The 16,801-nt window shown below is 37.9% G+C and overlaps 4 protein-coding genes across 6 annotated transcripts; 2 read left to right on the forward strand and 2 right to left on the reverse strand.

Annotated features, from left to right (window-relative positions):
* Positions 1–562: 562 nt before the first annotated feature.
* ano8a (anoctamin 8a) lies at positions 563–8,364 on the forward strand. Of its 3 annotated transcripts, XM_056742819.1 has the most exons (17): positions 563–876; positions 2,112–2,222; positions 3,236–3,368; positions 3,461–3,599; positions 3,691–3,787; positions 3,891–4,007; positions 4,327–4,454; positions 4,576–4,737; positions 4,926–5,078; positions 5,170–5,296; positions 5,404–5,459; positions 5,592–5,666; positions 5,777–6,409; positions 6,694–6,885; positions 6,981–7,112; positions 7,223–7,333; positions 7,422–8,364. In XM_056742819.1, exons 1-17 carry the CDS (start codon positions 858–860, stop codon positions 7,983–7,985), a joined length of 2,949 nt encoding a protein of 982 aa, XP_056598797.1. In that variant the 5' UTR covers positions 563–857; the 3' UTR covers positions 7,986–8,364. The 3 variants fall into 3 exon arrangements, with proteins under 3 accessions (XP_056598797.1, XP_056598798.1, XP_056598799.1); XM_056742821.1 differs by lacking the exons at positions 563–876; positions 2,112–2,222; positions 3,236–3,368 and having other exon boundaries at positions 3,535–3,573; XM_056742820.1 differs by lacking the exon at positions 563–876 and having other exon boundaries at positions 2,115–3,787; positions 3,866–4,007.
* Positions 8,365–8,501: 137 nt separating this feature from the next.
* Positions 8,502–9,950, reverse strand: mrpl34 (mitochondrial ribosomal protein L34). The gene is made up of 2 exons (XM_056742824.1): positions 9,667–9,950; positions 8,502–9,165 (listed from the first exon to the last, which is right to left on the reverse strand). The coding sequence occupies exons 1-2, from the start codon at positions 9,717–9,719 to the stop codon at positions 8,850–8,852; spliced, it is 369 nt and encodes a 122-aa protein (XP_056598802.1). The 5' UTR covers positions 9,720–9,950; the 3' UTR covers positions 8,502–8,849.
* Positions 9,951–10,026: 76 nt separating this feature from the next.
* trnau1apb (tRNA selenocysteine 1 associated protein 1b) lies at positions 10,027–14,124 on the forward strand. The gene is made up of 9 exons (XM_056742822.1): positions 10,027–10,176; positions 10,743–10,840; positions 11,028–11,127; positions 11,527–11,579; positions 11,715–11,846; positions 12,276–12,395; positions 12,558–12,795; positions 12,900–12,942; positions 13,361–14,124. Exons 1-9 carry the CDS (start codon positions 10,141–10,143, stop codon positions 13,501–13,503), a joined length of 963 nt encoding a protein of 320 aa, XP_056598800.1. The 5' UTR covers positions 10,027–10,140; the 3' UTR covers positions 13,504–14,124.
* fitm1l (fat storage inducing transmembrane protein 1, like) lies at positions 13,981–16,204 on the reverse strand. Its single transcript, XM_056742823.1, has 2 exons — positions 15,040–16,204; positions 13,981–14,907 (listed from the first exon to the last, which is right to left on the reverse strand). Exons 1-2 carry the CDS (start codon positions 15,216–15,218, stop codon positions 14,208–14,210), a joined length of 879 nt encoding a protein of 292 aa, XP_056598801.1. The 5' UTR covers positions 15,219–16,204; the 3' UTR covers positions 13,981–14,207.
* Positions 16,205–16,801: the final 597 nt, after the last annotated feature.

Here is a 16,801-nt window from a genome sequence, read left to right on the forward strand (position 1 = left end):
GCTTTCAGCACGTTCCTCTTAAAGGAATTGTTCACCCTTTGTCATCATTTATTCCTCATGTCTTCCAAGAGGTGTATATGACTGTTTCTGCACGTGGAACACAATATAAGATATTTTGAGAAATGTCTGGGTGATTTGTAACAATACAATTTACAACATTTTCAAAATATCTTCTTTTGTCATACAGCTTTGAGGGTGATCAAATAATGAAAGAATTTAAATTTTGGGGGATTAATTCACATTTGTTTTTGTTAAACTACACGTAATTGCACAGTATTTCATTCTATGTTTAAATAGGCCTTTATGTGCGAAACATAAAAACTAAGGATGCGCTAAGCAAATCTTTTGATATATTTTTATATACAAAAACTGTATGTTTTCATTTTGATTTATTAATATTTTGATCTACATAATAACAACCTTTGTTTACACCTGTACTGAATTTCCAGATCTGTGTTCTGTTTTCAATCTGAATCTCTCTGCCGATTGGTTTGTTGCTGAACATCACTGAATTATGCATCTCGCGTTGCGTAAAGTAACAGCCAACACGAGGCAGATGGCGCACATTACTTACTGACAACACACTGGCAAACTAAACAGAGAAGCACAGCGAAATAATAAAGATTACGGGCATGGATACTGAAGCTGAAAACGCGTGAGGAAATCACGGATGCTAAATGCCAACGTGTATTTGACAACTTATTGTGGGATCAATGGATGCATTGCACCTGTTTGCATCCAGTGAAGGGTCTCGGCGCTGGGACAGCTGGCTAGACCTGTCGGTGCGGTCAGTTTCAGCACCAGCAGCATCAGAGATGACGTATTCATAGATCATAGCGCAGCGAGTATAATACACAATGTCTTCAGCGGTATTGGGTGAGTGACAATCATCTATCCGTAATGTCGACGATTTAATATAGGATTATTCATGTTATTCAGGAACATCTGACTGTTTGCATATCGCAGTGTTTTCGCTCGATAAACCTGCTGTATAACCCATAGCCTTGCCATTGGTAGCAGAATATTGAATGTAGTGTGTACTTAAATATTATTTGAGGATTTGATATACTGCATAGCAGGGCTATAAAACACACCTAATAGACTAAAACATGATTTTCCTGTCGATGAAAATATCTGTCATTTTACGTTTTTCTCGTGACACTTTTGCTAGCTGGGTATGCTCTGTGAATATAACTCAAGAGCGTGCAGTGGTAGGACATACTTGAATTTAATAAATGCTATGCTACCTCTGTTTACCTAGTTCCTCCTTTTTTCTTTTTTTTCTTTTGAGCAATGAAGTTGCAATCAGTATTGCGTACTGAGCAACCTTTTCATCTTTTTTTCATTTTTTACGCACTCATTTGGTAAACGAGGCTGAAGTAAAAAATGTCAGATCTCAAAACTACTTCACTTCTCTTCACACATAACTCAACTGCCACTCAAAAAGAGTACACTTTGTGACACTGTGGTCACAAAATTGACTGCGTATATTAGCACATGAAGTCTGTTTCTTACAATTAACTCCTTAGACTTTGCAATTCGATACAAGCTATGTTTTACCTATTGACATTAAATAATAGAAAATTCTGAACATTGACATAATCTTTAGAAACGGTTGGGCAGATTAGCAATCCTCTTATTTTGTTTTAAAGAAACACATTCCACAATTCAACATACTGGTAGAAGCTTGTCATTTCATTACATTTATGTCAATGGTTAAACAATAGGCTTTGATTTGTTAAAAGACTTGATGCAAATGAAATATGGAAGCATGGTTTCTGTGAAATCGGTTGGTTGGACCTGATTTGGATGACAGCTCAATTATAAATCTAAAGTGGTTTGTGATGTCTGAACAGGTGTTTCATTTACATTTTTTCATTAATCGGATGCTTGTATCCAAAAAAACTTTAAGGCAAAGCAGGCAGCATTAAAAGCTTGTGTCTGGAGCCAGCAATACTGGCCACAAATTACAATCACAATCACAAAAGTCAATCAGCCCTTTACTTTTTAAAAGTTTTTGTTAAATGAGAAAAAATAATTATGTCATGAATTTCACACATATAATGCAACGATTGTTAAAATACCTTTGATATCTCCTTTCCCAACCACAGAGAAATTGCTCAGAGGTCGTCTCTTTCATGCCAGGCAGTACCTCATGAGGCATAAATCTAGGATCACAATGGCACCTGCTGAAAACTGTGATATTGTTTTAACATTCCCAGGTATGTCATACAGGGGCGTAAGTTCAGACGTTGAAAGTTTGGACGATGAGGGCCCACTGACTTTTGGGGCCCCAGAGATCTGTTTTATTAGTAGTAACTGCGACGCACCGAAATGTAAATTGTGGGCCGAAATCGATACTGAATATGTAGGGAGCACTCTGCAGAAAGAACAAGAAGTTTATATATCGTGCAAAATCATTTGAATGAAAACAACACGCAGAACACAGAGTTGCAGTGAGTCTGTTCATATAAACAGGCTTAAAATTAATTCAGTGATATCAGCACCTGCCGGATGACAGTCCACATGAGATACATCATCAGTAAATGAAAGATCGTTCCGCTGATCATTCCCATATTAACAGTTTAAAGTTTGGCTCTTTATGATCTCCGACAATAAAGAAACATAATGCTGGTCAGTTGCGCGTCACACAGAGCTTGCGTGTCATTTTCTGTCCGCTGGTTTTGAACTGTTCTTGTAATATTTATTAGTTACAGCCTTTGTTATGGCGGTCTTACAGGATCGTCCTTTGATAACAGCTAGTGAGAGATAGCGGGATAACTGAAGTGAGAGGCGCTGGCGCCGGATATTTAGGCTTTTATTTCGGCCAAATTTTTCATTCGGCAGAAACCGATAATGCTACTTTTGGCAGCCGAAATGTTGGTGCATCACTAGTAGTAGCAGTATTAGTAGTAATGTGATAGAAATTATAAATGTATTATTAAATTGCAGACACATTTTTGGGATAGTTGGACTGTATGTTTGGTGCAGTATGGGGCCCAATCACATATTCCTTTCATAGGGCCCAATATTGCTAATGGCACCCGTGATGGTATATACAGTACATTTACAGTTTGTTTTAAAAAATATAATTAAATATATGACGATATTTGCAACATTTTGTACCAAGACCAGATCACAGTTACAATATGTCGAATAATAAAGTGTGAATGTAACTTTAGAAATGCTTTTTATGTTTATTATTGATGGTTATGCTATATCATCTAATTCACAGACACCACAGATGACCATACGCTGTTATGGTTACTTAACCAAATCCGTCTGGGGATTCCACATATCAGAATCCAGATTCGGCAACATAAACACTCTAAAAACTTTGCATTCTTCATTACCTCAACCTTTGAGAAGTAAGAGCCTGAAATGTCTGTATCATTTGACAGACGGTCACTGTGTCTTACACAAATAAAACTGCAGAATAATGGTTCATTTTTCTCTGAAGCTTGTTGCGTGGAGCTGAGCAGATGGGCATGCAAAAGGCAGTGAAGCCACGCTATGGAGGCGGCACTCGCAGGTTTTCCTGTGAGGAGGACGACATCTACGAGAACATAGAGAGTGAGCTCTGTTTCTTCACATCACTGGTCAGTCTTCCGTGTCTGCTGCCTTCTCACACCCTTTGTTTGATGTTCCACCAGTTTATGGTATTAAGATTTGTCTCTGTGATGTTTTAAGGAGCGTCAGAGTATTATCAAACATTGGCTCGACAATCTGAGGGCCAAACAGGGCCAAGCCCTTCATAATATTCACTTCCTGGATGGTCAACCAATCAGTAGATATTTCAATATTTCTTTTTACTTTAACCAAAAAAGATTATGTTCGGGAATGCTTATTTTTTATCTGATTAAAGTTGTGTGTGTGTGTATCCTTTTTAGTACCAGAGCTTTTAGCCAGGGGTGTAATTCTTCAAATGTTTCCTATTCATGAGCAGAGAATTCTGAACCAGTTGATGACATCCTGGGTTCAGGCAGTCTGTGAGAAACAACCCCTAGGTGAGAGAATGGCTGTTGCTTTTCACTGTAATCTGATTCAACTGAGGCACTTCCTTTAGCAAACAAAGTTTTGTGTATCTAGTTTCTTTATTTCTTGTCGACTTCAAGGCACTAGCACACATTAAGTTCTGCAGAAAGAATTCAGAATACAAAGCACCAGACACTACATGTTATTATGCAAATGTGTCACATTTTCATTCTAACTGGTTATGTTGGTTTTTCTTCCAAAACTGATTTCTTTAGAAATACCCCCCTCAGGCTTAAAACTACTTATTTTAAAAACAGATTAGGCCTGATGTTTTTTTTCTGCTTCTGACAGATGACATCTATGATTATTTTGGGGTGAAGATTGCAATGTATTTTGCATGGTTGGGATTTTACACCAACTCTATGCTTTACCCAGCAGTAATTGGCTTTCTGCTTTGGATCTTTGCTGAGTCTGATCAGGCAGGTTTTTATCTTGATATCATAGGCCGCACCTTGCGAAAAAATATATAAATAGAGTACATGACGTTCAGTTGGCTTTCAGACATGTTTTTTTTAATTAACAAACCTTTATGAAATGCAGACAAGCCAGGACATCTGCTGTGTGGTGTTTGCCCTTTTCAATGTGATTTGGGCAACACTTTTCCTAGAGAGATGGAAGCGTCGGGAAGCAGAACTGGCGTATAGGTGGGGCACACTGGACACCCCAACAGAGTCACTTGAAGAGCCCCGTCCACAGTTTCGGGTACAGTGACATCATTTACACATTATCTTAGGTCAGTAGCTATGGCTATGGCCTGTTTAAATGGATATTTTAGTTTATCCCATTTTATCAGGTATGTTTTATATTATAGATTAGGTCTGATACATATTCAATATTGTGTACTACTTTATGATCAGTATTTTTTTATTTTATTTTGCTTTGTAAATCAGGGAGTTAAACGTCGCAGTCCAGTGACTGGATGTGAAGAGTTTTTCTATCCACCCTGGAAGAGAAGCATGTTCTGCTGGTTGATCAGTTTACCTATTTGCATCCTCTGTCTCGGCGTCGTATGCTTGCTTATGTTAATCTGCCTGGAACTTCAAGTAAGTAATCGGCTTTATTAGTTTTTTATTCTTAAAACATATATTTGTAGTTTTTTGCACATATTCATGACATATGTTGCATCTTTTGTAGGAATTTGTCATGGAAACAAAAGAGTTTCCAAGCATGTGTCGATTTATTCCTAAAATTCTTCTGGCTATAACTGTTACTGTATGTGATGAAGTGTACAAGAAAATTGCTCACTGGCTCAATGATATGGGTAAGATTGAAATAAGTCAAAATTTTAATCGGACAATGTCAATATCATACATCTTTCTTATTTCATTGCTTTTTAAGCATTTATTACAACTTTTTTATTTTAAACAGAAAATTACAGACTTCAGAGCACCTACGATAATAATCTCATCCTCAAAACTGTTTTTGTAAGTTTTATGGGACTTTCTATTCGCATTTTATTCAGTCTATCTTCACATCAAATGTCAAAAGGTTTATTTACTACGTGTGGAATTGTTTTTTGTGTCAGTAATGTTTCTATGTTTTGTCACATTTTAAAGTTTCAGTTCATAAATTCTTACCTCAGCCTTTTCTACATCGGATTTTATCTCAAAGATATGGAGCGCCTGAAAGAGGTAATGTATTAACAAGACAGAATAATGTTTTAATAAAATTTTAATTCCTGAAAATTAATGAACATTATTCTCATAAATTAAAGATTTAATTAAATCCTCATTATTTACAGATGCTAGCTACGCTGCTGATCTTCAGACAGTTTCTACAAAATATAAAAGAAGTGTTACAGCCCTATCTCTATGAGCACCATAAACTGGGAGCTCTTAAGACCTTATTGGACTTAATTCACACTATGTTCTTGAACTACAGCCATTTGATAGTACAAAGAATACGACTGACTTTCCAAGCCCGCCCAGATGAAAATAAATGTGGCATTTCTCCAGACCAATCAGAGAAGAGAGAAAGGAAGAGCTTAATTGCCAGCTACCATGTTCCCAAAACAGAAGAAGGGGATGATGATTCTTGTCTAAAGCAAAGGAAGGTCAGTTTCACTGAGAAGGTGGAATACAATGAAAGAGTTGTGAAAACACCAAAACAAGGAAACTTGCACAACGATGGCAGTCCTACACTTATGGAGGAAGGAATGGATCCATCCTCTATATTTGACATAAGTGATGATGATGATGTTAGTGATAAGGAAACTGACAAAACTATGAGTAAACCACAGGCTCAGAGGAGAAAGACCAGATCTGAAGACAACGGCGGTATGGAAAAGAAAACGTCTTGGATGGACCCTCCTGAGGAGAATAAATCTACTGTTTTGACTCAAACAGAGATTGAAAGTTGTATGCTAATTTACGAGGTTCGTCAGACCAATAACCTGATGTTATTGTTAATACAGGACTATTATAAAAATAATAGAATTTTGTTTTTGACTCATTAAGAGAAAGAGAAGCCTTAAGGGGTTCTCATACTTAAATGTAGAGCAATAGTAGACTAAGTGATCAATAAAGTCCTCAAAAGACAACCAACATCTTCTCATACTGTGTATGATCGGGGTTATTTACTTATTTTTGACATCAATTGGAGATTTACAGATGCAGATTTACAAACAGAATCATTTTTTTTTTCTTTTCTGACCTGCAGGATACTCTCCAAGATTACCAAGAGATGTTCATACAGTTTGGCTATGTGGTGCTCTTCTCCTCTGCATTTCCCTTAGCAGCCATGTGTGCCCTCATAAACAATATTGTAGAGATCCGTAGCGATGCCTTAAAACTTTGCACTGGTCTCCAGAGACCCTTTGGTCAAAGAGTAGAGAGCATTGGACAATGGCAGGTCAGGTGATCCACTCAGACTTCACTTATTGTTTTGAGAGCAAATATTATATTGTTGAACTTGTTTCTGTTTGTTTGTCCTCAAAATGTGAACAGACCGCAATGGAGGCTATGGGTCTGATTGCAATAATTGTGAACTGTTACCTTATTGGCCAATGTGGACAGCTACAACGACTCTTCCCCTGGTTGAGCCCTGAGATGGCCATTGTTTCTGTTGTAGTACTAGAGGTAAAAGGGACTTTTAAATCCTTAACAGAAAAAACATATGGCTCTTTTGTGTCTAGTAGTAAAAACATTTGAAAGATGTTCAAAGTAAATTTACTGTTACTCTTTCACAGCACTTTGCCATTCTACTCAAATATGTAATTCATATTGCAATTCCTGATATTCCAAACTGGGTGGCAGATGAGATGGCGAAATTGGAATACCAACGTAGAGAAGCGTTCAAGGTAGCACAACATGCAACACAGCACATGTTCAGCACGAGCAAACATTATTTGAATAATTCTGTGTTTGTTCATCTGTGTTGTTTGTCAGAAACATGAACGTCTGACTCAGCAGCATCAGCAGCAGCATCGGAGAAAGACAGAGGAAGCAGAAGAGCATCAAAAAATGGCGGAGGAACTAGCACGTCAACACAGCGAACTGGAGAAGACAGATCTTAGTGGAGGTGAAGATCAACATCACAATAAAAGTCCAGGGGCCAAATTCATCACTGGGGATAGAGTCAAGAGACCCAGCTCGCTTTTGGGCAAATTCACTTCTACAACTTCTCCCACGAGTGGTGAGGCCAAACTTCCAGGTTTTCTAAAGTTCCTCAAGTCTCAAGAGGTGAAAAAGGAAGCCACTGCCGCAGCTGCACACGGGAGCCAAGAAAAATCACAGTCTCCGAGCAAATCCTTCAATCCAGGCAAACTCTTCAACTTTGGAAAAGACAACATGTATACTGGTGCTGGTTCTGATCAGCAAGCTAAAGCAGATGTCTCTAGGGCCAGTAATGAACAACACCTTTTTCTTGACCAAACCTCTTCGTCAGAAGAGCTGCCATCTTCTGAGGTTGAGAATACGGACTCTGATACTAAACCTTTAAAAAAACAGTGAATGATGATACTACTCAAATATATAACATTGATTGTGCTACATAACCTTTGCTTGAATGTAATAACCGTGTAGTGGTCAAAAGATTACACCATAGTTTTCACATAATGATTTATATTAATCTGAGATCTTACAAATATCTTTCTGAAGGAGGCATGCTTTAGCTCCTGCATGAAAATGAACAGGGGCACAGGAAAGCAAGAAAGTTTGAATGAGCATAGATCGAGCATATACCATAAAAAATAATAGATTATCTATTTTTCTACACATTATTTTGGTACAGGAAATAGAACCATATGACTTAATCCATACATATTGCATGATCTTTGCTGATATTGATTTAAAAAGCAGAGTGAGCACATATTGCAATAAAATGAAGAAATACTGTGAAAATAAATGTATAAGGTGCACACTGATTGTTTGACAGCTCATTTTATACCGCTGCTTCGGCAATAATATATGCACATGCAATTGCTTAAAAATGCACTGAAATCTGAAAATAAAAAACAATACATAACATTTAGAGAAAAGTCGTTTTTGTTTTATTTAGATTTTATGAACTGCTGTTATCTACAGTTTTGCCCAAATTGATTGCTTTCATTTTTAAGCGTATGCCATGCAAAATGGACTGCACGAATTAGACGTAATGGCTGATAACATGATTATAATTACTAATAGATTACATATTATACTGAGAAGGATTAGAGCACGAAATTCAGTATTTCCATTAGATAAATCTGATATCTATTCAATGTGAGATACTTTTTCAATTATTTCTTTCAAAACGTTAAATACAAACAAAGAGCTTTATTGGAATTCACTGAGATCCATTTCAAAAGTATTTCAGCAACTGTCCAGTACAGAGTATCAATGTGAAAGGGATTTTCGTCCTTTGAGCATTCGCCGCAGGATTACTTCGATTCCACCCGGAGTACTGATTCTTTTGATCCAGCCATGGGTCCTCTTCCGTTTGATGTTGTTTGGTTGATATTCTGTTCCACGTTTGCCTGTACGGACCTGCTGATAGTGCCAAAGCGGTTGCTGGAAAACACTGGCTCCCTCTGCTTTGGTTCTCAGTGTTCCTTGGACAATTCTCTGTTCAGGCCCTGTCCTTGATAGAACCACTGAACTAATCGAGCGTTGTTGACAGCAGCTGAAAACTGAACGGGGAGTGCCATTACTCCTGAAATTTAACCAGATACAAAACATCTGTGAAATCACATTATAGTGTGACAATATCTGTGCACAATTTTTCAATGACCTCTATTTTAAGGACAATGTTCAATATTTACATTGTTTGCAGGCAGAAATATCTTTCAGTGGCAGAGCAGCTTATGAATTAATTAAAATGCTTAAACCTTAATTTAATTGCTTATGATTTTCACTCCTCTCACTTGCATAACAAATGTGAAAAGTAAGGAATTATGAAGCATACATTTGAAGCCTGTTAATATAACTAAACAAAGAAAAATATATACATTTTGAAAAAAACTTCCATTTAATGAATGAACTGTTTTATCTGATTGCAATTCTGTTGTGTAATCAATCATTAAACTGTAATCTATAATTTCGCCTATATGATGTTGTCCGTGAGCTGCTAGCTATATACCCAAACAACTAAAGATGAACAAAACTAACATATCAGAGACTAGTTGGTTTTAAAGAATTAAGTGTATCCACATACCAACACAAGCTTGTTGTCCCCGAAAAGCGCCAAAATGTTCGTAACGCATTCATTTTCCTCCGAACAAGCTTTTACCATCAAAATCACACCAAAGTCATCGCATGTCATGCATCTCTTTCTCTACGACGCGATAGGGAGAACATTTCAAATTACTGCCCCCTCGAGGTAAAACGCAGAATACAATTTGCGCCTGATTTAATTGTATTCATTTTATAAATGTAGGTTTTAAGTAAAGATAATAAGGATTGCTACAGTGAACACCGATTGAGTTTACTGAAAAACTCGGTCCATACTAACGCTTCACATTTGGATTAAAATACTTCAGTTCACCGGTTTGCGGAAGACACGTTGCTCTGCCGGAAACGGAAGTGTGTTTCACTAAACGTTCTGTTAGCTTCACCACGCAACATCTAAAACAAACCGTGTCACATCAATTCCACAAACCTCGGCGCTGCGGCAATTTCAACCGGCAAGATGTTTAACCGAATGACAAGCTTATGGATGGGTGATGTAAGTATTCAGTTTTTGTTAGCATTTCTTCGATAATTTTGTAAGATAAACATGAGAGAATCGCAGCATGCGGATTTAACGTTAGCTCAAAGTTACGCAAGCAGGACTAGAAGGAATTTTTAAATAACTTTACTAACAAAACTTGGGGTAAAGTTAGAAGTATAAAAGAACGAATTTAACATAACGTTCCTAAGAAAACGAGCTGATTTGTTGAGATTAAGCTAATTTATTTGTATTGTTTGCTGTTTTTCTCGAGTTTTAAGTAGGCCTCTGGAATTTGCTTAACTTCCTATCGTGATTTAGTAAATAAAACAACGAGCCTAGTTACCGTGTTAACTCACAACATATAACTTTCATACAATTTCATTTTTCAAATCAACTTTATTGACCGTGTTAAGCATTGACTGTGTAAACATAATGTGACGCAGAACTCTTCTGAACTTGCTGTTCTCTTCCCCCGTGAGTCTAACGCTGCCATGTGTTGCATGTTTATAATGATCATCAGATATATGGGAGAGATGTGGTTTCACCGAAAGATTCATTAATGCTCATCATTTGTTTTACAGTTGGACCCCTACATGGATGAAAATTTCATCAAGCAAGCTTTCAGCACTATGGGAGAGACTGCCTACAATGTCAAAATTATTACACACAGACTTACTGGGTAAAATTACGTTTTATTTCTCTTAATTTTAGGCCTACAGAGGCCTACATCTTTCTGCTGTATTTATGAATTAATACCCGTACTATAGTATTAACATTGTTAATGTTTTATCCATAATGTTTTTAAATGCAATCAAAACCTGCTTGCCTATTATTTTTGTGCTAAGAACATAACATTGTTTCCTCAGAGGGTCTGCTGGATACTGTTTTGTGGAGCTGGCAGATGAGGCCAGTGTAGACCGCTCCGTGCAGAGGCTTAATGGGAAGCTGGTTCCAGGATCAAATCCGGTTAGATGCTACACTTGCAGCCATTAAATTGTATAGTTTTGTCATCTATGTTTGACTATTCAAATATTCATATATAGATTATTATAGCCACCAGCATGGTCACCACCTTGGCAAACATTGTTATTTATTACTCCATACATTACTAGTGATGGGCAAGTTGCGGCGCTCAATTTCTTCCCTAAGGGAAGTGGTTGAGCCTGTTTAAAAACTTTGTTTGAAGCTGGTGAATAAACTCTGTTAGGAACTAGCTGACGAATGGGATAAAGCCAGTACTGGTTGCTGGAGGTATGTGAAAATAATAATGCATTTTTAATCTATTAATATGACACTTGTAGGCGAATAATGCCCTTACTACAGGCAAATTGTTGTTTTATTTGCTAAATTGTTTTTTCTTTTCAGCCCAGGAAATTCAAGCTGAACTTTGCAACATATGGGAAGAGGCCTGAGCCAGGGTAAGTAAATTTAGGATTAAGACAATTCAGACTAGCTTTTGATCATGTGTTAGACAACACAGCAGCTGTTTTGTTCGTTTATTTATAAAAAGCAATATCATCCAACTGTGGGGGGTTTTTTCACCTTTTCTTCAGCCCAGAATACTCAGTTTTTGTTGGAGATCTCACATCGGAAGTGGATGACTACCAGCTTCATCAGTTCTTTTTGAAAAAATTCCCTTCATGCAAAGGAGGCAAAGTTGTCACTGACCCCTATGGAAACTCCAAGTATGCGAGCTCTTCACTGTCAGATTCATGCAGCCATAACTCTTCTTGGCTTTCTTTAACAGTTTGACCTTCAACACTGAGGTGGTAATAAATCGGAAGGTTTACCAACGCTTGGCCTTTTATTGACACCATTTATTTGAAGTTTATTTTCAGTCAATACTCTTTACCCTCCTCTCCTAAAAAGGGCCAGACAATACATGGATGTGATTGCCATTGTTACAAATCTGCTAAAACTATTGTTTTCCCCATATAGGGTAAGCAAGAGCAACTCACAATTGAAGTGATGCTACTTCATTTTAAAAGTAAAAGAGAAGTTTCAGTTTTACCATCAAATTAATTTATTAATTGAAATTTGCATATACTGTCTGATGAGGTGTGTGAAGAGTAAGAGAGCAGATGCTGATATATCTAGTTCTTTGAAATATTTAGGGGGTACGGCTTCGTGAAGTTTAGTGATGAGAACGAACAGAAGAAAGCCCTTGAGGAGTTCCAGAATGCATCAGGTCTGGGAGGAAAACCCATCAGAATAAGCATCGCTGTCAACAAAGGGTATGCATAAGTTTTTGTATTATTTTAGTTTTACTGTTCGATTAAAAATGTCTAAATATTGCCCTTATAATTTAATTTAATGTTTTATTGTAAAACATTTGTGAATTGTGAAAAGTAAAATCTAGTTTAACCATAAAATCCAAAATCTGTTTGTTTTTTCAGCAACAAAACAAACAGTTACCACAACCAGAATCAAACTTACAACAGCAGCTACCAACAGCAATACTATCAACAACCCTACAACAATTACTATCCACAGTGGGGCTATGATCAGTACAACAGTTATAACTACGGCTACAACCCCTATGCTACCCCCCCTCCAGTTCCACAAGGGATGATGGGGCCGCCCCCACCCATGGGGATACCCCCCAATCCCGCTGACATGCAAGCATCCACAGAGGTATATCCGTGGGAAGGCAGTAGATAGAAAAAACATTTTTTCATTCCTTATTCCAAACCATTTCTCTTCTGTGATTTATGCCTTGTTATTTTTTGCTTTAACAGTCACAAGATGCCACTGAGGAAGTTGAGGAGGACCCCGCCGAAGGTCATTTTAGTTTACATTGCATCTCTTTAGGCAATAGAAGATAGCTAACATTTGGTACCACTGGAGCTGCACGAATTATCGTTAAAAGATCACGATCTCGATTCAAACACCCACACGATCTCATTAGTGAAAATCAACAAAATATTAAATATGTAATCATTTTGAAGCAAAGTCATATGTGTATTTTATTACGATTATATCACCTTGCCTAAATAAACTTTATGAATTTTTTTTTGTCAGAACCACTAATAAATGATGTATTACTTTGTCGTCATTCAGAATCTTAAAAGAATCGCAATCTCTATTTGAAACGAGGATCGTGATTCTCAATTAATCCAGAATCGTGCAGCTCACTAACAAAAATGTTGATTAGCATCAGCACACAAAAATTAATGAACAATTGTTGTTCTCCTTTTAGATCCAAACCCACAGGTGGATGTGGAGGTGTTGAACAGGCAGTACATGGAGCGCAGTGAGGAGCTTTATGATTCACTCATGGATTGTCACTGGCAGCCGCTCGACAGTGTCACATCTGAAGTTCCTGTGATGAATGGCTACTGACTGTCTGAAACGAGCATATTATGGATTATTCTACAAAAACTTGCCTTTTTTTATTCCGCTCTGAGCAAGTTCTTTCTCCACTGTTCGCCTTTTATTTGAAACTTCAACCCAGCAGACAAAATGTTTCTTTTCATGCGTGTCCATCATCTTTGTGTTTCATAGTGAGGTAGAGATTTTTTTGTACAGAATGTTTTTATTTTATTAGGGATGGAAAGTATTGACCATTGCCATTTTAAATCGGAAGCATTGCCTTTTGCCTTATTAAACTTTTTCCTTGCTGTGAATGCTCATGTAAGCATGCTTTGTGGGTATTTATCTTATGTGGTCCAAATAAGGATCTTGTCTTGATAAAACGTTACTGATGGTTTATGCAGTTTGAAGCCATTCTTCGGCGTATTAAATGAGACATCCATATAAAATTGAAGAACATACTTTTGCCAATTATTGCTTGTACAGGAATACACAACGTGGAGATACTCAGAAATTACCATTTAATGTTAAATTGCATAATATGGCTGCAGTTTCTTATTTAAGCCTACACTTTAAAGACATTTTGTGGGTATTTTTCTAATAAAAGTGAGATTGTCAAGGATTTACCTAATAAATTCATGTGAAGTCTCATTTGTCTCCTTGTGTGATTGTTTTTTTTTTATCAGAGACCATAGTTCAGAGATGAAACTGTTGACTTGAGTCCCAAACATTCTCTAGTTGCTCACTCTAGCATTTGTTTCGCCATTTATCTCAAATGTCTCTTCCTGTTTGCTCTGTGTAGACAAAAGTCCCAACCCTGGCCTTCCAGGGCAGTACCAGCTCGGCCCAAGCCGATACCAACCCTGGTACAATAATCTCCAGCTCAAACAACCAAGAGCACCTCCCAGAAGCTGAGTAGGAAACTGCGGGAAGTAAGCCAGCAGGCAGAGAAGCAGGAACACCCAGAGACTCAGGAGCAGGACGCAGAACAGGAAGAGGATGCGCAGCGGAGCTCCAGAGGGTCCACCCAGGCTCAGGTAGGGTCCAAACACAGCAGTCTCCTCAGCTAGAAGAAGGCAGCACAAACACAGCAGGAGGGCATCTTCAGACACTTCATAACCCCGCCACAGCATGCCAGAGCGGACACAGGCCTCCTTTGTTTCACCTTCACGTAAAAGCAGCAAAGGTTGACCATCTCCGTTATTTCCTGATACCAGGTCAAGCGCAGAGCTGATGGGTTCGTAGCAGCTCCCAGTGGCGTTCTCTAACAGACCAAGCAGTTTGCGGAAGCCCAGCCACAGTCCACCTGCCACGGCTAGCCGAGAAAGGTGACGTAGTGAAAGTGTGAGTGAACGTCGCACAGAAAAAGAGAGGACGAAGACAAAAGAGCCAACAAAAATGCAAGTCCAGCCCCAGCCTGACCGCAGGAAAACCCTAAAATGAACGATGAAATGCATTATTATGGAAAACGCATAGTGTCTGTATTTTTTATACTGCTTGAATCTTTACTTAATTAATTAAATTACATTTAAAGTTATCCTATCAGTTTATTTACGTGCCACTTACCTGTAAAGAAAATTATTTCTCTTCCCAAAGACACTATATTGGGAGACCCATAGACTCAGTAGGGGCCCAAACAAAAGCAATGCTGACAGCAACAAATGAAAATGGCGTCGAACAGATGCATTGCCAAGTAGTCCAGCTGCCAGGTCAGTAATGACCACAAGGAGAGCGTTAAAAAACATTTGCCAGTGTGATATAGGTCACAACGCAAGTGAAATAAGTCCAATTTCTATCAGAATCCTGTGAGAATTGTGACTGCTAAAGCGTGTCAGGGTTGTAGAAGTGCTTCTTGTATTATCCTTCAGACACGCACAAGTTGAGATGTTTCTGATGAAGATTGTTCGAAGTTGCTTTTATGACATTTCAAATAATCATGTAGCCTATGTCATACATATGCTTCTGTACTTACAGATGTTTCTTTTTGTATTTAGTCCAAGTATGAAGAGTTCTACCTTCCTAGGTTTCTCATCTTACATTCTGTGTCCTCTAACCTTCAGGAGATTTCCACGCCCTATCTGTCTTCTCATCTGTCTCTGTCCAGGGATCTGGGAGCGCTTCCTCTCTCTATGTGCTTACAACCAACAACTTCCGTTTACGCCGTGCATCCAAGAGAAATAGAGTCCTTTTCGTACCTGATTTTCTTGTTCTTTTATTGACGTGTCTATTTCATTCCTCTAGCAGCATAACTGCTCTGGTTCTCTTGCACCTTTCACATGGCCCACTCACTCCACCCCCTCAGAACAGAAAAAGCCGAGTTGTCACCTTCTGTACGCTCATGTAGGGAGTGTCATATTGCAGTTGGAAAGTTGTCATGCCTTGTTGCTGTATTATTGTTATTGAAGATTCCTTATGTTAGTGCAGATAGTGCCCCAAATGTGAATTAGTATAACATTCAACCGCTGATATGGACAAACTTTTAAACATGTGCTAAAATCTCGCTCTCAGTAAATGAACATACAGTACTGCGCTCTAAATGTCAGGGGCTCCCTGCTGTATAAATGGCACTACATGCTATGTATAGTTGCTGGAGCTCCTTTTCTATTCAGCCATATTTAGCCCTAACCTTTGTACTCTATCTGCATCCCAATATGTAGCTTTCTCCATTATTAGTATCAGCTGTTGTTGGTGCCTGTCTCTGTCAATCACAGCAACACTTTATAGCCTCCACTTTTTACACCAACTGCATTATCTTCTCTGTCCTGTAAAACACCCACCATTCTTTCTCAGTCTTTTGTATTTTAATAGTTAATTTAATAGTTATTTTAGATACCTGTAGTTCCTTTGGCGTTTTATGAGCTATGAACTGAGTACACACTAGTTGTAGAATGTCCACTTAAAGTGATAGTTCACCCAAAAACGAAAATTCTTACATCATTTACTCACCCTTTTGTCATCTCAAACCTTTATGGCTTTCTTTCTTTCGCAGAACACAAAAGAAGATGTTTAGAAGAAAGTTGGTGACCGAACAGCAGTGAACCTGTCAACAACATTTCTAAAAATATCTTCTTTTATGTTCTATCCAAGAAAGAATGTCAGACACGTTTGAAAGTTCAAAAGCATGAGTAAATGATGACAGAATTTTTGGGTGAACCATCCCTTTAAAAACATTTATTTTTTACTGTTTTGAATTTTGAAAAAGTCCCATTATGATTGATTGATTGATCCAAAAGAAAATTAAATTCCTCCAGTAGCTCATGACGCAAAATACACAATACGATACCATAACAAAACAAAATGTTTGAAGAAGCAATTTAAAATACAAGAC

The sequence above is a fragment of the Triplophysa dalaica genome, chromosome 3 (assembly GCF_015846415.1).
Source record: "Triplophysa dalaica isolate WHDGS20190420 chromosome 3, ASM1584641v1, whole genome shotgun sequence".
Lineage (NCBI taxonomy): Eukaryota > Metazoa > Chordata > Actinopteri > Cypriniformes > Nemacheilidae > Triplophysa > Triplophysa dalaica.